The sequence below is a fragment of the Ailuropoda melanoleuca genome, chromosome 14 (genome assembly GCF_002007445.2).
Source record: "Ailuropoda melanoleuca isolate Jingjing chromosome 14, ASM200744v2, whole genome shotgun sequence".
In the NCBI taxonomy this organism is placed as follows: Eukaryota; Metazoa; Chordata; class Mammalia; order Carnivora; family Ursidae; genus Ailuropoda; species Ailuropoda melanoleuca.
In genome coordinates this window covers 2,347,365-2,372,506 of record NC_048231.1, presented here as the reverse complement: position 1 = coordinate 2,372,506, position 25,142 = coordinate 2,347,365, and the positions used below count along the sequence as shown (strand labels likewise).

The 25,142-nt window shown below is 42.4% G+C and overlaps 1 protein-coding gene across 1 annotated transcript in view; it reads right to left on the bottom strand.

Moving 5' to 3' along the window:
* DAAM1 (dishevelled associated activator of morphogenesis 1) overlaps positions 1–25,142 on the bottom strand; it is a 172,808-nt gene that overhangs the window by 95,874 nt on the left and 51,792 nt on the right. Inside the window, exon 2 of the mRNA XM_034642666.1 lies at positions 2,750–2,969. Coding sequence (XP_034498557.1) covers positions 2,750–2,932 — 183 coding nt within the window. The 5' untranslated portion in view covers positions 2,933–2,969. The remainder of the gene's footprint in view (positions 1–2,749; positions 2,970–25,142) is intronic.

Sequence of the window (25,142 nt, the reverse complement as noted above, 5' to 3'; positions counted from 1 at the left end):
TTTACCCCAATCCTATCTGAAACATGGTATTATCCCCATTTTATAGACAAGGCAATAAACTTAAATTCCAACAGTAACCATCTTAAAGGAAGTCACCACAGGTTGCAGAGTGGTCTGACCCCACAGGCCATGTGCTCTCCCCTTCCCCATGTGGCCTTCCTTTCCTGTGCATGGGCAGAAGCAGAAGTGCTTCTGTGAACACTCAAGAGAACCCAGAGCAGAAGTTTCCAGTGGCTTTGAACCCACCTCTCTTGCCCTAGGACACCCCCAGCCATTGGATGAATTTGTGGTCTAAGTCCCTGAAGTCAGGAGTAGACAGAAATCCATCTGTCACTCACCAGGACAGATACAAACCTCAATATAATTTGTTTTCCAATGGTTTCAGCTTCAAGTTCTGGTTTGGCATTGCCTTTTTAACAACTAACAGCTGTAGGCAATTTTCACACAGAATAAAGACATCAATAAGGCAGAGAATGGAATTTTCTCCCTTATGAATACAGAACAATGAGCTGTCTTCAAGATGTCCATGGAGTTGCCATCACACAGGCTCTGGCTTAGGTCTCATTTTGAGAGTCTGATAGAACACAATTGAAAAGACAGTGGATGTGGGTGCTTTCCCACCAGCTCCATTACCACCAAGAAGGCCTTCATCTATCACCGACATCTATCTCTTTAGATTGACTTTTGGTTTTAAGATACTTTAAGTGGGAAATAAAACCAAGCCCGTGAATACATCATTATTGCCCTTCTTGAGAGCCATCACGGTAGACGATTCACTGCTTCCCCCTGGAAGGGGATTATGCGTCCTCCACCCCCACCCCCAGTGACCTCAGGATTGGCCATGCAATTTGTGGTGACAGCCTCTACAGAAGAATGATCCATCCTTACCCTGTGAACTCGGGAGTGGCCATGTGACTTTCATTGGCCAAAGAAATATGGGCAGAAGTGACATGTATCATTTCCACGCATAAGCTTAGAGCCTGCTAGCAGTTTACCATGTCTCTCCTTCCTCTTCCAGTAGGCTTGAGTCTTGGACGGAAGATGGTGAGGAACAGAATCACAGCTGACCCACAGTAGACACGCAGCATTAGCAAGTGCTAAGCCGCCGCCATTTGTAACCACTGAGGTTTTGCTATCACAGGATGAACTAGCTTAAGACGACTGAGACAGCCATTAACACTGACCCCCTCCACTTCTCTTCTCAGCTTCAATCGCTCCTCACAGCTCACCTCCTCCAGAAAGTCTTCCGTGACTAACCTCCTCATCACCATGTCCTACGCCTCACGACACATCTACACACAATCTATGCAGAGGTGGGTCGTGCTTCTTCCTTTAGTGGTGTTATACCTGGATCCGCCCCTTTTGCTACTGAAACTATCAGTGGCTGAGGTGCAGGTTCTAGTTTTCCATTTTGAACCTCCCGATTAACACCTCGAACAGACTCTCTGCATGCAGAGGCGGGAGGGAGGGAGATTCCTTCAACACTGAAAATATTCATCAACATCATAACATACGAACATGCTGCCAAGAGCCATTTCTTCTTTTTCCCAACCAATTCTGGTTGGTAATAGGCCCGTTAATCCACTCAGGAGACCAGAACTCAAAACATCAGCTTCACAGAACCCTCTCATATTGGCTTATCCCATATGATAAGCTTATAGGTAAATTCTGGTCAAGAACCTGGACTGACCTGATCAGTTCAGATACTACCCCTGGAGGCAGTAACAAAGCCTACGTTACTTTCTTGACCCAAGACTTTCTAATATCTGTTGACGATATAAATGGTCTGATTAGTACTAACTCCATTACAAAATGCCAGTGGTGATAAAGGGAGATAAATGTTACTCATGTAACATTTACTGAGCACCTAATGAGGGTCAGGCATTGGCCCATTCCCACTACGTAAATTACTCTTAAACACCACATCAAACTAGGAGGAGGCATTATTTTTTTCTCACTTTCCAGAAAATAGGCTTATATGCTTTCTCCATACTTACACAGATAATAAAGTCAGAAGAGTAATTTGAACCAATGTCTTGCTAATCCCCATGCCACTACCCTTTAAACTATACCACAATATCCCCTAAAACATGGAATGGAAAGAAACACTGCTTCAGAAGTGCCTGAAAAGCTAAGCTCAAGGGAGCCTCCCATCTCTTGATGAATGGGTCCTACACCAGATACAGCTCTCACTTCGGTATAGTGGATTCTAAAATACGATAGGACCTATAAAAAGTTTCCCACAACAGTTATTACTGCAATCCTATCATTAGGCTAAATAATTAGACCGTACTTAAGTAATAATGTCTTTCATCAAAGGATCCAGGACAGGAGGAGGAGTATGACTAATTTTTAAAAAGACATTAATTCTATACACTGAGAGTAGGGGTGGAGAAAGCGTTAGGAATTGTGGAAGGTGTGAAGCAGATGAGGGAATTATTTATGCACACACTATAGACTCAGACTGGAATGGGGAAGAATAGAAGAGCAACGTAGGATGCAATTCTGCCACATATTGAAGACCTAAGGGTCTAAATCCCTCCACTTAAAGCAAAGCCCTTTGATGTAGTAATGCTACCCTCTTCTTTCTCTTCCTCCTCAGGCTCAGTGTTCACAGTTGGGGTGCCAATATAAAGGGGTCACTTCACTGGAGAAGGGCAAGCCCGTGGCTAACCAAACCAAACCATGCACATCCTCTCCTCTCCCTCCTGGCTCCCAACCACCGCCAGGAAAGAAGTTGGGGACTCACCACAAGTTCACTGAACATGATGTCCAGCTCCTCCACAGGGGGCATGGGTAATGCTGGCTCCATGGTCTGAAGCGCAAAGTTGCTATCGTTTCGCAGCCGATAGGTGATTTCTGGGTGATCATTATTTCGGAAACAGCAAAAGATGAACGAGATCCCCCGTCCACCTCTCTTCCTTGGGGCCATGGCTGAATTCTGTTCTATTTCTTGAAGTGACTAAACTCTACAAAAAAGAAGACAGGACATGGTTAAGGGTGAAAAAATGGATAAAAGGGTTTTGTTTTGTTTTGTTTTAAAGTCAGACCAATTCAAGAAAGAGACCTCTGCACTGGAAGACACTTGATATGCCCCTGTAGGGCATAGAAAGGACAACCCCAAGAGGATTTGGAGTCCAGCTGGGCAAAGAGCACATCCTTCTACTCACTTGTTGAATGTTTCCTGTGACCAACTGCTGAGCGAACAGTACAATCCTACCACTACATGCCACAGTGGTATGCCCCAATCGCACTGGACTACTGGCCATTCTTTGCCTATCACGTGCTCTTTCTTGACAACCCATCTTGTTCTTTGACTCCCCTGCAAGAATGACCTTCTCTTCCTCACCTCCTAGGAATCTACGATCTCTTACCCTTTAAAGTTTGATATCAGTTTCTTCTTTTCTACCTTCCGAAAGTAGAATTAACGATACGTATGCTAAGGCATATCTAGTCATTCCAGCTCATGCCACTAAGTTTCTTAAGAGAATACATTCCTGTTAGACCATGTTTAACTCCAAGTCAAGGGAAGGAACTGTACATCAAGCAACTTGTTGGCGCTCATGCCCTGCACAGTGCCAGGAAGGAAGGAGGCACTCGGTTACTGTTTATCATGTTGAATAATTTAAATTCATAACAAAGGAAGAGTGACTTCACATGAGCTAAAAGAGTCAGATTTTCAAACAGAAAAGATCAAATGAGTTCAGCAATAAGGAGATGGTTCTAGCACATTAACATAACAGAACATAACGGTGCACTCATTTAAAAACAAGGCATCTGTATGTGTCGATATGGAAACATGTTCAAGATGCTGTATGGCATATATACTACAAGATTACATTTTAAAGAATGTATGTATGTACTTATGAATATATATATGAAAGGGCTAACAATAGCAATAGCCTCTAAAATAAAAATAGGGGATTGGAGAATTATTTGTTTTAATTTTGAATTTGAATTTCTACTACAAAATTACATTTTTAATGATTATATAGTGTTAAGATTACAATTACATGTATCGCCTTGGGAAAATTCCCAAGTTATACTGTCAAATGTAAAAAGCAAATCAAAGAATGATGTGTACAACATGATGCCATATGGCCTTTTAAAAAACAATCTCACAGAATGATACAAACTCCGGTAAAAGTTTTCATAAATAACTATGGCTTACGAACACTTCTGGAGTCAAGATCTCTGCTCACTTAAGGGATAGCAGTCTCCAGAAGCTGGCAATTAGAAGTATTTGGGATGGGAAGGGGAGGGAAATGTTAAGAGCACCATGTTCCTCATGTAGCCCTATGTGATGTTCCAAATGGCTCCGGAATAAAGACTTAGCTGAGACATCCAATATCCCAATCTGTTGAAGCATAAATCTTCTGGCCTAAAGTGTACTCGTGCAAGGTCATAGGAGGCAATATGCAGCACCAGGGATTCCTTTGGCAAATGTGTGTTAATACCTATTACATACCAGGCACTATAAGCACCTAAAGATACATAAATGAAATGGGTCACTAGGAGCTTATAATCTGGTGGGAGAGACTAGTGCACCAAATAGTTGTAACAAAGGTCATACGGTGTATCATACCAGTAAATACTATGTAACTAAGCAGAAAGTATACAGGGAAGAATCAGGGAATGGTCCCTGATGGATGAGTAGAGCTTTGATAGGTTATGGAAAGCAGAGCATTTTGGCAGAGGAACAGTGCAAGCAAAGGCACGAGGTGGGAAGGGGCACAGCGCATATGGGAAATGAGTGGTGCTGTCACAGGTTGTGCTGTAGAACCCCATCTTCCCATCGCAAAGCCCTGGGGCTCTCATCTTCCTTATCCAAACCCACCAAAGTCTCCCCAATACCAATCTAATTGGTTTTCATGCGCCACCAAATCAGATCCCACTCAACTTCTCGGTCTTTTCTATTTCCTTAAAAGTATCTTCCACTTTAGCCAACAGACCATTTTCCAAGCCCCATAAACATCCACCCACGTAGTCTGCTCTTTCCTTCCACTTTTACCTTTGTCAACATGCTCCCCACCCTGACCGTACCAACCCTGACAGCCCTTGGTATGGTGAGCCCATCCACGGCTGGTGATAACTGAAATTTGGTTCGATGTTTCTGACGGGCAATTTATCAAAGCCCTGAAATAGTCAGAAATAGTATTTCTACTTCTAGAAATATTTCCCAATAAAATATTCAGAGACACTATCGAAGATGTTGTCACAAAAATTTTCAAAGCATTAGCTATTACAACCAATAAACGAGGGCATAAAATAAGTGCTTGTAATAGAGGACGATATGAAAAGGGTAATCATGGTACACCTAGATGGCAGACTACCAAGCAGTTCTCTGTAAAAGAATATTTAATGACATGCAAATTTTTAGGATATGTAAAATAAAGAATAGGTATACAATGTCCCATTTACGTAAGAAAAAGTGTACATATATGAGCAGGAAAAAAGGACAAGAGAAAGGCACCAAAGTGTGAGCCAACAGCTAGCTTGTGTCAAACGCATGACTCACTTTTTTAAAAAAAGAAAAACTTTTCTGTACTTCCCAAGTTGTCACAATGAAGACATACTACTTTCACAATAAAATGAAGATGAGATTTAAAAAAAAAAAACCACTCTAGATTGTTTATATGACAGATGGAAGGAGGGGAATGTGTATGCAAAAATGTTCTTTACAAAAATGTCCAAGTTATGGTGATCTATATACACCAGCTTCTCAAACTATCTGAGGCAAAGGACTAGTTGCTTTCCCTCCAATCTGTTAGAAACATTTTTGTAAACTATAGTAAAATATCTCAGCAATGTCAAATTGCTATAAGAATTTCTCTAAGTGTGCAGTTCTTGTATTCTTTGTTAACCAGCATGGATAGGCAGCAACAGCACTAATGTACACCAGGAGATGGGAGTTAAGACTTAGCTCATTAAAATATAACTGTTAATGTTTGTATCCAGTGTACCTCCTCAGGGCAGAAGCCATATCCTCCTTGGTAGCCAGGCCCGAGTCCTGCATACCCTGTCACTCAACTGTCAGTAAACTGAAGAGGGATTGTTCAGGGACTACTGTTAAGGTCTGTGTGACTAAGCACTTCTGTATCAGGAGAAGGAGACAGCATTCAGGCTACTGGAAGACGAGGGCAAAAAACCCCCAGAGTAGGCAAGAGCTAGCCCATGGAGGGTCATATGGTCCACGATCAGCTTTCAAGTTAATTTCCAGGCACTCTTACTAACCTACCCGGTTGAATGTGATTTGGGCCCTCTTAGCATTTTGTGACCCCTATGAGGCATAGCCAACAGTTACAGTAATTTGTGGTCTGGGTCTTACTTCCCCTACTGAAGAGTCAACTTCATAAGGAAAAGTGCCCACGGCATGTATCAGTGCCTTGCACACGGAGACTATGACCAAAGTATTTGGGAAACAAATAGAGAGCAACTTTACTTTTGCACTTTATAGGCTGTTTCACTTAAACCCAAGTTTTATTACATTCTGGCTGCACTGAGGTGGGGTGCGCAGGAACCACTGAGGCCTAAAAAACAGTCCAAAGCATTTCTTTAAATTTTTTTTAAAATTTTATTTATTTATTTGACAGAGATAGAGACAGCCAGCGAGAGAGGGAACACAAGCAGGGGGAGTGGGAGAGGAAGAAGCAGGCTCATAGCGGAAGAGCCTGATGTGGGGCTTGATCCCACAACGCTGGGATCACGCCCTGAGCCGAAGGCAGACGCTTAACCGCTGTGCCACCCAGGTGCCCCAGTCCAAAGCATTTCTTGAGTTTTTTTTTGTTTGTTTGTTTGTTTGTTTGTTTTTTTAAGCCAGCAGTTCTACAAACAAAAAAATAAGAGGGTCTTGGCTAGTTTCTAGGATGGGTAATAAGATATAGAACCTATTATATTTAAAAACCTAATCGAAATCATTTTTAATAAGGGCCAAAATATTGCCTTTGACAGGTGATTTGTGTTTAAAAGCCTCACTATGGGGATGTACTGTATGGTGATTAACACAATATAATAAAATAAAATTAAAAAAAATAAAATAAAATAAAAGCCTCACTAAAGTCCAAAGGCCAAGTTTTTATGCTGGCTTTTCTGTGTAACCCCAAATACAAGGACCTCCATTAAACCCATCTCTAAACTGTAGATGATGGCAAAGCTTTGAGATTTCCAGGCTGCCATTTTTAATACACATATTTGGAACTCTACTGTTCAGAGCCTAGTCTCCCAGATATAGAACAAAATGGAAGCAAAATAATCATCCCATGACCCCTCAGTAGCAGTAGACACTTCTGGCCAGCCCTCCTTAACTGCTCTCCACGTCACTAATGAACAAGCAAACCCAACAGCTGCCTGTGTGCATACGTGATTTTACTGCACATTCACACCCATCACTTCATTCCATCATCCTCATTTCACACATGGGACCTAAGGAAGGACTTGCTAGGGAGTGGGGCAGTTAGGAAGAGAGAAGTTAGAGACTTGCTTTGCTGGAAACATTAAGAAGATGTTGATTTGGAGAAGCCTAATTGGGGAGTGGGGCAGGGAAGCTTGGCAGAGGTCAGGGAACCTGCATGTTTAATCCAACTGGAATCCAATCCCCACCCTCTCCAACCTCAAGGCTATGACCTTGGTTCAGCCTCCCCTTATCTCTCATCAAAATGGCTACAACAGTTCAATTTTTCTCCTTGGCCTATGATTCCCCAGGCTAGGGGTTGACAAACCTTTTCTGTAAAGGGCCAAATAGTAAATATTTCAGGCTTTGTGGGCCTGTAAGCCTCTAAAACAACTAGTTAACACTGCCATTTTATAAAATGAAAGCAGCCACAGGCATCTCTAAAAAATGGGCCCGCTTGTGTGCCAACAAACTTTATCATGGACACTGAAATTTGAATTTCATATAACTTTCTCATGTCACTAAATTTTTAAAATTTGTTTTATTTAAAAATGTGAAAACCATTCTTGGCTCATGGACCATACAATAGGTGGTGTGCCCATGAAGGTCCATGGGCTGAAAGTCACCAACCGCTGCCCTAGTTCATCACATTCACAAAATAAAACTTTTTTAAAAAAAGCTTGTTCAGTACCAATTATATGCCAAATACTGTGCTAAGCACTAAGGAAAGAGGGATGAAAATGAGATGATGTACCCTTCAGGGAGTTTTAGAAAAGTTATTTGGGAAAAGGCATTAAAAAAAACCAACGAATAAACGAAACTATAACTTAATTTTAGTTAGTATTACAGGGGATGCAAGAAGAAAGTGAAAGAAAATGGTGGGGGGGTGGGGGGGTGGTGGTGGTGGTTGTGACAGCAACTTTGAATCCTGTGATCATGGACAGCTCTCCAGAAAGAGGGAGTTTAAGGGGAGACCTAGGAACTAGCCCTGCAAAGTATTGGGGGAAGAGGATTCCAGGTGGAAGGAGTGCGTGAAGAAGCCCAGAGCGGGTGCGGAGCTTGGCACCTCTGAGTCAGGGAAGGAAGACCAGTGCGGCTGGGGCATCATGAGTAACGGCAGTGTTAAGAGAGAAGCTGGAGAGGGGAGGGGCCCAGACCCCAGAGCCTTGTCCACAGGACTGAGGAGTCTGGGATTTATTCTCAGCACACCATAAATCTGATTGTGTCACTCAGCTCTGCAGTGTCCCCTGGATACAGTCCAGCTCCTGGCATGGACTGTAAGGCCCTCCATGGCCTAGCCCTCACCTACTTTATTTTCTACCCTTGTCTCCCAATACCATGAACACTGCCCACCCACACGCCCCCACACACCTGTGTGCATATACTAATCAGACCTTGATAGAAGTCACACTTCTGAGCCCACACATCCACAGTGCCCTCACCTAGGGTGCTCTTTTCCTTCCGTACCTAACCATCTTCCACTCACCATTCAAGGCCCGCTCAAGTACTACTATTTTAATGGGCCTTAGGTTTCCCAGAAATGGTCACACATTTTTCTTTCGACAGCCCGAGCACCATAGACATAGTTGAGTGTTTTCTGGTTGTCTGGATTTTTTTTTTAATTCACGTCTCTTTTTCCCACTAGACTATGAGATCCTGAAGACAGGGACTAAGTTTCATTCAGTCCCTGGCACATGGTATATTCTCTATAAATGTTTGTTGAATGCAAAAGCATAGATGCCTAAGTGAACAGATGGTCTCGTCTCTGAACTTCAGGGTGGTTTGACTGGGTGTTCTTCCCGCAGATCTGTTGTTCACGAATGCCAAGACATTTAAAGTCAATCACATCGCCAGGTCAAGTGCTCCTCAGCCACTTGTCAAGCTTTCTGATGCTGACAGTAGCCTCAAAGCAGACCTCATCCTCGGTGTATCTGCGGCTTCCCTCGAGCAAGGAGCTTCTTTCTGGCCGAATGAGCTGGTGCCCGGTTTCTCCATGCACCCTCAAAAGTAGGCTCCATGGAAACAGACCCACTGATAGAATATTTTCCCCATTCCCTACATTCAATAAACACTTTGCCCAAGAAAGTATTCACTTCCTCGGCGATCACAGCTGAACCTCAATAAGCCAGACACAGCATTAGGTGCTGGAGACACAGACGAAGAAAATTCACAGGTTCAGGGAGATCACGGCCTCGTGAGGACATTTAGGGAGCAGCTAAGTTGCTAACTCTGTCCAATGAAGAGGGAATGCAGTTACTGAAACCTGGGGCCTACGCTTCCACATCTCGGCCCCTTTTTAATCAGAACAGTCTGAGCGAAAGGGCTAATTCCACCATGACAGCTGGGCCCTCACCCAGAACACATCTTCTAATCTCAGCTTCTGGCACCATCACAGAGGGGAAGAAGTCACTTCTGGGACATCCAAAATGCAATCCATCTATAACATTACAGATGACTATTGCTATGCCGTGCACAAGGAAGCAATTAAAAAGCTGCTCAAGATTCTGGAGCAGGTGCATTTTGCTTAGCAAAGAATAAGAAATTTAATCCATCTGTGGCCCAGCTCGAAGTCAGAGTCATTTGTACTGCTCTTTAACAAAACAAACAAGACTCAATGTGGTAACAGTCAAAAAACGAGGGCCAAATTTTCGGGAATAGAGACGATGATGATCATGATGATAAAAAACACTGGAGAACTCACAGTCTCCAAGAAAAACCTCCTTAACACTTTCCTTTGATAATGCTGAGTCACAACACAGATGGGATAGGTAAGGTTTGTTTTCCACAGAGCAACACAATATTGGTACCTAATGTATGGGGTAAACTTGAAAGTCGTGTTGACAAGGAAAGACGCACACAGCTTTCTAATTGCTTCATCGGGGACTTTTGCCACACATTGATAAGACGGCTGTCCAGACCGAGGGAGACACTGGCTAAGGTATCAAGGTTCTCCTCTAACCAAAGTGGTTACAGGGAAACAACACCCTGGTGGAAGGGAGACGAGGACAGACTGTGAGTTCCTGCCAGCCACCAACTCCATTAGACAGTTGAGAGTTTCTGCATGTACTCGCCAAGTGCGGTGGGGGACCACGTACACCATGACTCGCTTGTATTTTTTTTTTAATCAAGATAATAGTTCACGGGGCACCTGGGTGGCAGAGCGGTTAAGCATCTGCCTTCAGCTCAGGGCGTGATCCCGGCGTTCTGGGATCGAGCCCCACGTCAGGCTCTTCCGCTATGAGCCTGCTTCTTCCTCTCCCACTCCCCCTGCTTGTGTTCCCTCTCTCGCTGGCTATCTCTATCTCTGTCAAATAAATAAATAAAATCTTTAAAAAAAAAAAAGATAATAGTTCACATTTAATTCTCCAATTATAATTTCAATACTAAAATACTGTCATTGTTTCTGCTTTGTAAATGATCTCAGACATAAAAAGGGCAAGCAAAAAAAAAAAAAAAATGTATGCCCTAAGAGCAACTTTAAAGAGAATGGTTGGGGACCCCTCCGTTTTAACTGCCATACCTATTGTTTTCAGAGCTGCAGTTTGCCCCACATTTTGCAATTTTCCAAAGGGCCCTGACATGCACTTTTGTTCTCAACAACACGATAACATTAACGCAAATTCTCTTATCAAGAAGAATGTGAAAAGAAAAAAACTGCTTTGCTTCTTTCCTTGGCCATCTCTCTCCCCTCTCACATTCCTCATGTCTGGTTTCATGTCCCAAGCGCACCAGATGCCAAATGCTATTTGGAGCTTTAAAAAATCATGGGATACAGTCTAAAGGTTGTAGGAGGAACGTCTGAAAGGGGATGTGTTTTCCCCGCAAGTTTCAACATCCTCTCCACCAGGAAACGGAAAGGGCGTTTCTCAGTAAGTGTGTCCAGCACAGGGCCAGCCCTTTCCACACACTTGGTCCCAAAAGGATGTTCTAACAGGGCACTTCTGGAAGTGGCTCTTGGAAAGTCACCCTGCAGTCAGTCCCCTCAGCCCACTGACTTTCCTGAGGAAAGAGGAAAACAATCTGGGCACCCCACCATTGACGGGGAAAGCCAAACATTCGAAAAGCCACTGGCACCCTGAAGACACTCTCCGCTCCACCGCCTAAAGCAGGACAGTGAACGCAAAGCACACTCCCTCCTCTGTGTCCACTCTGCAGTGCTGTAGGCAGGGGGTGTGCACAAAGTGGAAGCCAAAACTGGTCCCATTCCTTCCCCACTTCCTCCCTAGATAAGAGAGGAAGGAACTCAAGTGAAGTCCATGCACACCCTCAAGCCAGACCAAGCCTCAACCAGCACATAATTAAGTCTTTCTTCCAAGCCCGTCACAGACTCCTGCCAGAAAACATCCCCTCTTCATGTAAAGAGCAAAGGAGGGGACCTCCAGGTTTCACCCTAAAAAGCTGGCAATGACTCTTCTGTCATGACTCAATACTTTAACCATGGGTTTAGGCCATAAAACCCTAAAGCCAATACAACCCGGTTCTTGAGTTAGGAAGTGTCTGCTGTTCACGTGACAGAAACCAGTCTGGAAGCCAGGACATCTCGTCTCGATCATCTGGGAGAAGGGCCAAACCAAAAGTGTCACTGGAGCTCTCCACCAAAGAAAGCACAGCCTTGCCAGCAGCCTGTGCCCTTGGGCCTGCCGACCTGTTGCTAGTCTGTGAGTTAAGTCAATAAACAAATTTAAGCTGAAGCTGAAAGAAATGCAAATCGTTTCCCCCCTTTAGGTTTTTCTCTTCAGTGCCTCTGAGGGATCCACTTAGATTGTACAGACACGAATTTAAAGGAGGGGTTACACAAACATAGGAAGCTACAACTCAGTGGCCAGTTTGATCACATCAAAGCTCTCACTCTTCCACGAGGCCAAGTTTTGGTCTTCAACAAACGTGTAAAACAAGCAACTTTCCCGAATCACCCAGCAGCTCTTTCAGGAAGACAGGAGAGTGAGAGAGCACAGTCACCAGAGGAGATGACCTGTACACTGCAAGACACCAACAACTGCCGGTGCCCTATGTGCTCCGGCCCTCTGCTGACCCCACCGAAGGGACCCCGGAAGTCAGCGTCTTCACCGCAATAGGCGGCTGTGGTGCCCCCTAAGACGCCTCCCTGCCGCAATGACCACACCTCGGGTACGTGAGCCTTCAGACCTTCCCAAACAACTAGCCAACATTTTGGCGCTATCCACACAGAAAACGGAAGGGATATTAAAAGACACTGCCTAAAAACAAGTAGATTATTACTCATTTTTTGGAACCTTCTCACAACTGAAATAATTCTGGCAAATCCTGAGAAAGAAGAGGTTGAATATATACTTAGTTTGAACAACTATGTGCTCCAGATCTTCAAGTAAAGTTGAATATGACTAAGAGAAGATAAACTGGAGCTACTCTGGGCCAAGGACCCAGGTGGCCAGTGCCACCTTCACAGTAATATAAGTCCCTCTCCCCAGTGAGGCTATTAACACACGGTCCCTTGGGAATGTGAGCACTGCTACTGACCCTCACAGCCCCCAAACCAGAGGGTATTTGATCTTATTCCCTCTCCAATATCACAACTACATTCTATCATCAAGACATTTTATTGCCCAGTGGGTATAATTTTTACTTGTACACAAGCCTTTATGAAGAATAATGTTCACTGGCATCCTTCGGGAAACTAGAGTTCTCTGGACTGAAAATGAAGAAATAAAAGCTTGCCTAGAGGGCTTTATATGCTCATGTTTACTGAAAGAAAATTTAAAACTCACTAATTACCTTCTTCTGTCCATGTTCTTCTGACTACTTTTATGCCAAGATTAATACAATTGCAACAAGAGAAAATGAAACACCATGTAGAACAAAAGTTCTTGGTTAAACTTAGCCTCATTCTCTGGTAACTATTAGGAAACCCCCATCTTTCTCATGGAAAATGTCTGTGCTTTTCAGTTAGGGAAAAACTAATGAACAGACACAACATGACACAGGCAGCCGTGGAGACCTGACACAGGCAGCTCACCCACTTCTTTCCTGGAGGGACTGCAGGAAAGACTTCAACATCCTAAAGTCCTCTATAAATGTTTGACGGATTTTAAGTGGACATTACAAAGGGAAGTGAGAACTACATTAAAAAGTTGGAAGGAGGATTTATATTTGCTAACTACTGTTTGGTGGAAATGTGTTAACCAAATTCCTTTCTCTGACATTCCTGTGTGTATCAGCAGAACAAATTCCTGGAATGAGGCTGGTTTAATCTCTACAGGGCAGTTGTCATCACTAAATCAAGGGCTTGCAGGTTAGTCAGCTTATCTGCAAATTGTGGGAAATTCTCTGAGAGTTTTAGGGGCAATGTGGGAAAAGGCATTTTTAAAAAGTCTTAGCTTTCCTGTATATTTTGAAGCATTCAACAGATTTAGTACTTCAATCCAACCCTTTACACAAGAGCTACCACATAGCACACCGCACTCAGTCACTAAGGATGCTGACACTGGCAGTACGGACACGTGTCCCCTTCACATTTTACTCAGGCACTAACCTCACCTACTTATTATTCTACTTTGTACATCTGAAGGCATCTTTCTAACATGAAAGTCATTGGGAATTGATCACCATACTAGAAACCTACTGCAAACACCTGGGGCCACAGGCTTTCACACTTTTGCCTCAGAAAGGTCATTCTGAACATGTGCGGACATGGCCACCATTTGCCATCACAAATGTAAAAAACGTGTATAGACAGCTAGGTCCACAGTGATCCCTGTAATTTAAAATTACGGTGTGGTGAGTTGTTTACTAGATCCTGAGTCTCTCTACAACGCCTGCTACTCAGAGGGGTTCAGTTTGGGCAAGGCCAGCACCACACCTATGCTCAGGCTGTTACTAATGAGTCCTGCGCGTGACAAGGCGAGGAGAAGCCACCCAGAAACAAGAAGGACAGATGATGGAGTCACATTATGAAAACTGGAACTCCCTTCGAAAGTACCACCCTGCCCTTCATAAAAATTCTACCTACAAATTTTACATAATAAATCTTCAAGAGAGGCTTATGAAAAGATGATGGTAAAAGCTTCAACAGGATGCAAGTTCAGGTGTAGAACTAAGACAGTAAAGAGGCATTCCGGCCCCCACCTGTTTGAGATGTTGTGCGGCTCTAATAGGTGTTGCTCTTCAAACCGACCTGCCCCAGCCCTTCACGGGAAACACACATACCCTCTAATGATTGAAGTGAGGCATTACTTTGTCATGTCAGCCTATAAAACTAACTTCCAAAGCACACAGCACTGAAAAGACCAAAAGAAATAAAACGTTGACATGGGATTTCCCCAATCTCTCTTCCTGTTGGGAACCTCCATAAGCACTTAGATATACAACCCTCCAAAATCAGAGCAAACTTTTCCTTAATGGAAGCAGGGGGTGGGGGTGGAGGGAGGGGAACACCTAAGCCACAGAATGAGCAATCTAATAATCTGTGGATGGGAAAGTCAATTGTATTGCCTCAATGGAATGCAAAATGGCAATACCTATTGTTTTTAATGTACTGGCCCTCTGACCCACATCTAAGAATTCCAAATTCCACATATAGGGATTAACCTACAGATATACTCACACATGAGCACAGAGATATATTAACAAGGATAGTCACTACAACACTGTAATAGGAAATCCATTCGTCATTTGTAATAGAGAATCATCTAAGTGACCTTCAACAGGTGAATGTTTTAATAAATGTTGGTGTGCCCGCAGTATAAAAACATTGGCTCTTGGGGCGCCTGGGTGGCTCAGTCGGTTAAGCGTCTGACTCTTGATTTCAGCTCAGGTCATCATTTCAGGGTTGTGAGATCGAGCTCCACACCCAGTATGGAGCCTGCTTACAATTCTCTCTCTCCCTCTGCCGCCCCTCCCCACCCAATAAAAAAACAAACCAGCAAACAAACAAAACCACTGGTTCTCACATTCCAATGCCCAGGTGTTATTTACCCCATACCAGTCACATCAGATTTTCCGGTATTGGGGGCCCAGGTGTGGGTAAATTTTCAAACTCCACAGGTGATTCCAACGTACAGAGAAGTTTGAGAACCAGTGCTACAGAATCCTGTTGCTCAGGTTCAAAGCATGTCCTAGGTCCGTGAATACTGACATGGGAAAGATCAAACACATTAAAAGGAAGAAACAAAGAGAAAGAAATCAAGGTGCACAGCAAAACATATGTATCACCATTTATGTTCAAACTAAAACAACACTGTATTTGTACCAATACACACACATCTATATCTGTGAATGCATAGAAAGCCTTCCAGAATTGGAAGTATAAACTATAAAGTTGTTAAAGAATTTAGTACCCAAATGCTTGGCACATGGAAGATGCTCAAAAAATGGTGGCTGTTATTTCCATGTGCGTCTAAGTTTTTGGAACCTATAGTTTCACATGGATAACAAACTCTTATAAGTGCATCATACAGTATTCTACTGAAACTAAAAAGTTTGCAAGCCTTCCCAATAACCCCATTAAAACTCTTAAGTATATACCTGAATAACTCGTTAGTCTTTAGCTGAAATTACAGCTTGCTTTCTGCATACTTGAAACCCATGCCCAAAAATGCACACAGCTTCACGGTCAATATTACACTGATTTGTAGATCCACCAAAATGGCCCATTGCGAAGTTGTTCTTTTTTNAGAGAGAGAGACAGCCAGCGAGAGAGGGAACACAAGCAGGGGGAGTGGGAGAGGAAGAAGCAGGCTCATAGCAGAGGAACCTGATGTGGGGCTCGATCCCATAACGCTGGGATCACGCCCTGAGCCGAAGGCAGATGCCCAACCGCTGTGCCACCCAGGCGCCCCTCAAAGTTGTTCTATGTCAGCCAACAAATCCAAAAACTTCAGTGTCATGCCAGACACAACCTTGATGAACAGAGAGGAAGAATATTCCCCAGGCTGTACGTACCAGCCTCAGGGATGACAACGTGACAAACTCTTAAAAAAATGTTTTGTTTCATCTTAAATTGTGCATATCCCAAGAGGCAATTCGTGGAGAATTTCTGGTTCACTAAAGACATTATGTTGGAAGTTCTGCAATTGGTCACAGGCCCAGTGAAAAAAAAAGTTGGGAAGTTCTACTATTTGCTCTTTTTATCTGGCTCTGTTTCACTTATACTTCTATCGTGGATCACAAATTCTAAGGGCATCGCAAATATGGCCGAGAACAAAAGGCTTAAGGTTCATACATGGAATGAAACTTAGTACTTGGTACGGTCTTAAGATGCAATCAAATATATTTAAAACTATATTTTTATAAAAGTGAATTGAGTACAATTTTCAAAATTCTTCTCTATTTTAGGTAATTTTAAAAGGGTATGCATCATCCACGTTTACTTGGGCACTGAATGTTTGACTACAACAACTTTAAAGCTGGCTTCCAACAATTTTTCCCAAATACATGCTCCTGAGGTTCTATCTTTAAAAGGTGAAAAGTTTGGGGTCCTCTTTTTTTCTTTTTTTTTTTAAGATTTTATTTGAGAGCGAGCGAGCGAGCAAGCATGAGCTGGGGCAACGGGAGAGGGAGAAGCAGAAGCAGATTTCCCGCTGAGCAGGCAGCCTGACACGGGGCTCTATCCAGGACGCTGCGATCATGACCTGAGCTGAAGTCAGACACTTAACTGACTGAGCTACCCAGGCACCCATAGGGACCTTTTTATCAATCATTAAAAAGTCACCACAGTGTTTCTAGAGCCAAGTGAAAACATGGTGATTTTATCGATTCATAAAAGGCAAGAGATGGTCTCTCCTGGACTAAGATTTTAGCAAGGAATTTTATGAAATTGAGGTCTGAATGCTGACAATACTCCCATAAGATGAGATTCTAATTATTTCCTGGTGACACCTTCCAAAGTTTATGTAATTGAAACCTGATTCCTTCAAATATCACTAAATATTCATTGCAAACAGCTGGAAAGGAAATTTATGATTTTGAGAACTGCAAAATGATTACCAGTACACTGGTATCAGTCCCAGTGAAACAAAGTTACCATTACTTTGGAAGCAATGCATTGGAAACATACACTGGAAAATATACCCTGGAAAAGGGAAAAGTAAAATGGATTTTTCTGAGATTGTCACAAGATAATAGAAAATAAGTACACGACTCAAAGGACAATGATGACCAGGTCTGAAGAAATGGTCTAGCATCAGTCAATACGTTATGCCTATGAAACTTTGGGAAATATCAAAGATTGAAGGAACTTGATTTGATACCTCTTGAGTTAATAGGGGTTCCTTGGGCAAGTGAGTTCCAAGTCACTTCAAGAAATCCCAGATGACCTTGGAAGAGTGGGATAATGATGCCATTTTGGAAAGTTAAGAAATCATATAGAGATAGAGTCTTAAGGAAGTACAAAGGAGGCATGTGCTCTCAGAAAAACAGTGCTCTCCTTTTAATATGCACTTCAAAACTGCCTAACCTGTACATAATAAAAGCAATGTATAGACCTCGAGGATAGAAACAGGATAGGGGAAAGTTGTGAGAGCTAGCAGGCACTGCTGAGGACAGGAGAACACGTCTGTTGACTGAGCGAACTGGTGAACATATATCATCCCTTTTCACAAGCAAAGCTAACAATCCACCAAAACAGAAATAACCAGCAGCTACAACAAAGACTGCTTTCTCATTGGTGATTTGTCTCCATGTGACAGACATCCTTGGGAAGTTACTCACATAGCTTAATGATTCTGAAACTGCATAACCCAAACATATAGTGAAGAAAGATCTTCACTGAATTTTAATTACTATACATGGATTACTACACTCTTGATTTAAACCAGGCCAGGGGGAAAAAAAAAGAAAGAGGCTGTTCCACAGTCATCAAGGGGGAAGTGTGAAGGAAGCTGATATGAGACAGTATACCCACTCCGCCCTACTCTGTAATTTTTCTGTATAATTAGGTGAGAACAGTAATTGCTTTATTGCATAACTCAAGAAGACTAGACAAGAAGAGACTGCCTCTCTTGCAAAATCTGTTCTAAATGCAATAACAAAAAAAGCTGTTTTAAATTGTTACTGCAGGAGCACCTGGGTGGCTCAGTTAAGCATCTGTCTTGGCTCAGTCATGATCCTGGGGTCCTGGGATCGAGCCCCACGTTGGGCTCTCCACTCAGTGGGGAGTCTGTTTCTCCCTCTGCCTCTGTCCCTCCCCCTGTTCATGCTTGCATGCTCTCTCCCTCTCTCATATATAAATCTTCAAAAAAAATTAAAATTGTTATTTTGACTTACATACAAGGCCTGGAGTAGTTGGACTGAGGATAATATTTGGACTTCATATTCTGAGAAATATTGTTAAACAGCCAAAAGTCGTCAAGTGGCTAAAGTCATCAAGAAGCTGCCAATATAAGACTGGTTAAATGATGTCGGGGACCTCTGTATGATGAAATACTATGCAGCCATTAAAAAGAATGGGAGGGATGCCTGGGTGGCTCAGTTGGTTGAATGACTCTTGATTTCAGCTCAGGTCATGATCTCAGGGTCGTGAGAACAAGCCCTGCGTAGGGCTCTGTGCTCAGCAGGGAATCTGCTGGAGATTTTCTCACTCCCTTTCTCTCTGTTCCTCCCTAAACTCATGCTCTCTCTCTCAAATAAATAAGTCTTAAAAAAAAAAAAAAAAAGAATGGGACACCTTTTCTATCATTAAGAGGTCTAAAGTATATTAGAAGTCCAAGTTGCAGAATCAACATGGTATATCATAAATGTAAAAAGAGCATACTTATTTGAACATGCAAAGAAACTCTCTAGCCTGTGATAAAATAATAGCTACAAAAACCCATGAAGTAGCTCCTCCTGGAGAATAAAACAGACATTGGAAAAGGAGGGAAACTTGTTTGCATCTTAGTTCCTTCTATTCTAATGTTTAAAAAAAAAAAAAAAACATGGGCTTGAACTACATTTTTTTTTTTTTGCCTTGATTATCAAGCTGTTTCCAAAAGTTTAGAAAGTAACTAGTCCTTTTAAAAATCAGGTGACTTTCTGGGACACTTGGCTGGCTCAGTCAGTAGAGATAGGACTCTTGATTTCAGCATCATGAGTTCAAGCCACACGCTGGGGGTAAAATCTACTTAATTAAAAAAAAGTTTTTTTTAATGACTTTATCAGCTCTCTTCAATATGCCAGCCACTTTCAACATGCCTTCCATCCATTTGTTATCTCAACTCATAAGAGATAAGCAGTGAATCCTTAAGTATTTCCCCGTGAGAACACAGTCCGCAATCAATGAATTTCCACACTCTGACCTTAGCTGCTTTAATTTCTGCACTTTTCCACTTCACCACACCCACCCCTACAGTTGTTAGTTCTCAAAATGAAAACAATCTGTTCAACCATAAAACACCAATAATGAACAATGACTTTTTTCCTTTACACTTATAATTAATTTAAATTAGGAGGTGGGGGGAGAAAAGGAAAAGAAGCTACCAAACCATTTCCTAAAGACACTACTGTATATATCAATGCAATGAAACTCATCACCACAGCAACGGGGCACATAGCTGCTCACTTTCACCAGAACAGTACAGTTCAGAACCCCCTTAAATTCACGGTATTCTCTGCTACAGAAGTAAATATTGCTACCTTTAGCCTCAGAGTATCCACTCTCTAGGTGGCAGCCCCTGGAGCATTATACAAAAGACTAGAAGTGTCTAATGATGGAATTTTTTGTTAGGTATTTATTAGGAAGTTTGACCCAGAAGGAATGAACTTGCTTAGTAATCTTAAAGTCCTGCTTCCTAAAGCCCAGCTCTAAAGCTACTGAAATAGTAGTACAGTGTATCCTCTTACATTCATGGCTTCTGACCCAATCTCAAATAAGCAAGCAAATACAGTCATGGGGCGTATAAATTACAAAAGGGCACCAAATGGAAGCATAACAGCTGATCACAGAAGATGAAGGCAAACACCGGTAACTATTTTTTAAAGAACGACAAGAAAATTAATGTCAAAATAAGAGATGGTATAAAACTAAAAGAGGCCTCAGAGTAACAAAGTCAAAAAAGTTAGGCTATGCATTTTAAAAGAACATTCAATCTACATGAAGAAGACGATAAAAAATTGCTTAATTTTTATTTATACATGATGTCTACATATATACCACCACCTTTCCCCTGTGTCCCATGTCTCTTTTTTTTCCTCCTACAATCATCATTTACCTTACACACACCACTTTCCATTCCACGAATACAATCAACCAGGACAATCTCTTTTCGGTAGGTCTCCCTCCTATTCATCGGCAGTAGACAGAGTTGTGACAAACACTCTTGCTAACCTTGCTACTGGCTCCTTTGTGGTCACTCCTCTTATAAACACCACCCACCTCAGGGGGTAATGACAGGTAAAGGTAAGAGCCAGTCTCTTTGTGGAAAGACATGCTGGTTAACAACTGTACTTGCTCAGACTGGAAAAGCAACCAGGACAGAGATGCCCACAGGTAATCAACCTAAACACACACGCACGCGCACACATGCAGGTGTCAAACTGGTTTTTCCTCAGAGGTACAATTCACAGGCAGTCAAGAATCACTCCCCTCCCCACATACATACACACAAATCCCAAGTTCACAATTCTGTGATAATTTACACATTTTTATTCATTCATTCATTCACTCATTCACGGGCCTAGTGTGTGCCCACTCTCCTGTTGAGTTTTGGGATACAAGGTTGAAGGGAACAGATGTGGATCTTGCCCCAGCACGGCTAGTTCTCAGGCGCATGAGCCCATGGAGTCTGAAGCCATTTCAAGGTTCCAGACTCTGGCTCTGTGAGCAGACAGTGAGTGAACGCCGTAAGTCAATTTTCCACCTCATCTTTGACAGTGAAGAGCAGATTCTACTTGCTCCAATAACAATTCAGTTTGCCAGTAACTTCCATTTCCCTTGACTACAGCTGAGGAGAGGAAGTAAAAGGAAGTAGAGGGTGATATCTGTTCTTAACAAACGGGACACAGAGTACCCTCAAACAAGACACTGGCCTTCCACCTCCATCCATGAAGGATTAACTGCTACAGGAATTGCATTCCCACTACAAATAACTAGAAAAGTGGACAAAATATATGAAACAGCTGTATTAACTACTAGACAAAGGCAATGCAGGACAGTGATCCCTGAAGGAAGGAAATTCCAAGTGAGATGGGGACTATCGCCCCAACCTACTAGGCGGTAGGGCAGGAAGAGGAAACCCAAGCCAAGCCAAGCTCAGGGGTCTTGCTAAGCTGAGAAGTCAGAGATAAAAGTGCAGGGAGAATGAGGCAGCAACCCTGGAAATCCACAAAGGGGTCCCCTCAAATCATTGGCTGAGTACGGCTCTGCACAAGGACCTAGGGTTCACACCAGGCTGGGAATAACTGGCATTCCCACCAGCCTGAGTAGAAAGAGCTAGTTTACATAAAACGTCAGGAAATGTCCCAAGAGTCCTAGACACAGGCTGCTCTGGAAAGGGCTTAAAAGCAGCTTCAAAAGGGTCTCACTGATCCCAAGTAACTTGACTATATGCCAGAACAAAGGCCAACACTCTTTCAAGGGAGTCCTTCAGGAGAAAGAAATTGATACCAGATAGAAATTTGGATCTATGCAAAGCAACGAAGAATGCTGGAAATGGCCAACCTGTGGGTAAATATAAAACCAGACGCTGCCTCAGAGTTTCCCTCGTCACTGACCTTCAGGACGTGCTTTTATAGAAATCCAATGATGACCCCAACAAGGTCAGAAGGAAAGGATCAAAGTAGGTCCTAGGTCTACCATTATCCCTCTAATCTCAGTCTCTTAGAGACCTCTGGGCCACTATTTCCTCCAAATAATGCCCTCTCTTGAAATGGCGTCACATTATATAATGACTAGGAAGGTGCTTTGGAAATTCTAAGGACTGAGCAAGTATTTACTGAGGGCCTTCTATGCATATTTCTAGGCCCTTTATGTCTGGCACTCAGTTTCCTCATCTGTAAAACGAAAGTAATAATTGCACCCAGCTCAGGGGGTTGTTGTTTGGATTAAATAAGTAAACATATATAAAGTATAAATAATGTCTGGCCAGAGTAAGTTCTTACAGACATGATTATTATAACAATCCTACCATTACAACTACTACTATTATTGCTGCTGCTAATTAATGCTACTACTGGGCATATGATGATGAAAAAGACCAATCTGGTTCTTGCCCTCAGAGTTCACCTTTGAGCTGTGCCATCAGGAAAACGATGCTTTGGGGATAATTTGTTAAAATTTTGCCTGAGAAAAAAGTGGGATAGCTGGGGAAAAAAATTACCAGTCTGGAGGCGTCCCCAGACCTTAATTCCAGCTCTGTTCCTCAAGTAGCCCTGGGACCCTAGTTAAGTTATTTAGCCTGTGGGAGACTCAGTTTATCCTTACAGAGGCCAGTGAGGATCTTCAAAGATCCCTTCCAGTTCTAACATCTGATGAAGTGAACCAGAAGACCCATTCTAGAAGCATGTCGCTCCTGCCTTTATTTGAGTCATCTAATCCTCATAGCATCGAATCCTCATACAGGAAACAATCTCGAGGAAGGGACATTTGTGATTTAAGAAAGCCATAAGAAATAAATTCTAGATCTAGGATCATTATAAATGTCTGCACATAACTCCAAAACCTAGAACCAACACCACATTATTTCTCTCTCTAAAAATGGGACTGAGTGCAACAGCCCTGTGTTTCCACCTACTACTGGCAAACCACCATTTTGATTTTGAGAAGCTAATGTACTTAGAATAAGGAGGGAAACTCTTCCTTTTGGTTCCAAAGTTTGAATTGGCTCCAAGCAAACAGAATTCTCTTTCCTGTCTACAATTCTACAATTAAGAAGAAAAATGGTAGTATACTTATGAAGCCACTTATGCCTGGAAAAAAAAAAAAGAACTATGTTAACAGCTAGCTTCTTCAACTGGTCGTTTATACCACCAGCATGCCCCACAATTGGTAAGCTATCAATTACAAACACAAAAGCTCCCACAAAATTAATCGATTCAAATCTTACAAAATACAGCTAATTCTAGCCAAGTCTCAAAAACCAGTATTTTCTTTTTTGATAAACATCATTCAAGATAAAGGTTCCACTGGAGGAAATAGGAAGTTGTGGAACCCTAGGAGAATGAAACTACGGCTCATCTTCCAAAAGTAGTTGTGAAAGGAACTTTCCTGAAGTTTTCCCAACATGCTGCAGAGGGTGAGCCAAAGATTTTGCAGAATCTTATAAAAAGCCCCTAGTAACTTTATTGGAGAGAACATGTCGCACAACGTAAACTCAGAGAAAAATATTTTTCTGTACATACATATAAAATGCTGTGTACCATTTCAGGCAATTCCCAGATCCCCTGCAGTTTACCATAGGCCTCAGCCCAAAACCTTTAAAGCAACACACAACCAAAACGCACTAAAGGAGTCCTTAAAGCACATTCACTGCTGCATATGCACACGCATGCACACACACACACACACTCAGTAAAATCTGAGAGCATGCTATATCTGTCTTGAGACCTGTGATTGCTCTCTTTAACAGACACCTTTCTTACCTATTTGTCCACTCACACACCTGTGGGAACTACCTCCTTTCCTCCCTCATGTGATTCTACAGGAGCAGTCAACCAAATGAACCTGCCTCTCTATTGATAGTTGGGCACATGGCAATGGTGTGGCCACTCGAGGCACTCTATCCCCTCGGTAGTGACTGATCTAGAGATGGGCACCCAAAACAGCATTGATGCTGTAGATGAGAGGGTTGCTTTCTTTTTCCTGGAATCATAAGATACAAGGACCTGGATACACCTGGAATTTAGAACAGTTGCCTTTTCCACCATGTGTTGGAAACTGCCCAAAAATGAAGCCAGCATAGACAAAAGCAGAACTGAGAAACGGGACAAGAGGAACGGGGAGATGAGGAGCTTTTACTGATGTCATTTAACTACTAGATCCGGCTAAGTCTCAAGTCAAATACCCCTGGAACTTCCCAATGCATGTTTCAATGAACTTTTTTCCCTTAGGCCAATTTAAGTGGGTTATGTCATTGTTAAAGGAAAACAGACAGACAAAAAACCCTTATTCATGTTCCACTTGACTAAATGAGATGGAAACTATCAGTTACTGAGTGCCTCCCAGTGTCACAGACCATGTGGAACATCAGTATGCATCGTTTAAGCTAATTTTTATCATCATGCTGGGAAGCAGATGTCAAATTTTACAATAAAGAAAGCTACCAAGAAAATCCATAGAACTAGGAGGTGTCCACAAGGATCTAAACCCTACCTGTCTCATTCCAAAGCCAACTACACCCCTTGAACCACAAACCCATGTCTCTCAAGCTACGGCGTTATTTTTGAAGAATCGACCTAATAATCAAGCTGACAATCAGACCATAAATCCAAACACAAATGTCTCATTTTAGAGAAGGCTCTAAAGACTTTGCTGCTCACAAATCAATATGAATAATGTAACACCTCTTTTCTCAAATGATTCCTATTTTTGGAAACAAATTTTGCCAGACTGACTTTCCAGGAATCTTAAATATGCCTATGGGAGACTTATTCTCTGAGGCTTGGAAATAATGCAAGTTTTGGTGTGTATGGTGCTGAAAAGACATAGTTAGAATACAGAATGTAAAAGTCATCATCATGCCTAAGCAGGAAACACAGAAATAACCACTCTACCTCTCTTTCACAAAGGCCACAATCCAAAATTTTAGTCATTCATCTCTAACTTTATCCCCAGCAGTAGAGTTTGTGAGAGACAGACTCTGTGGCA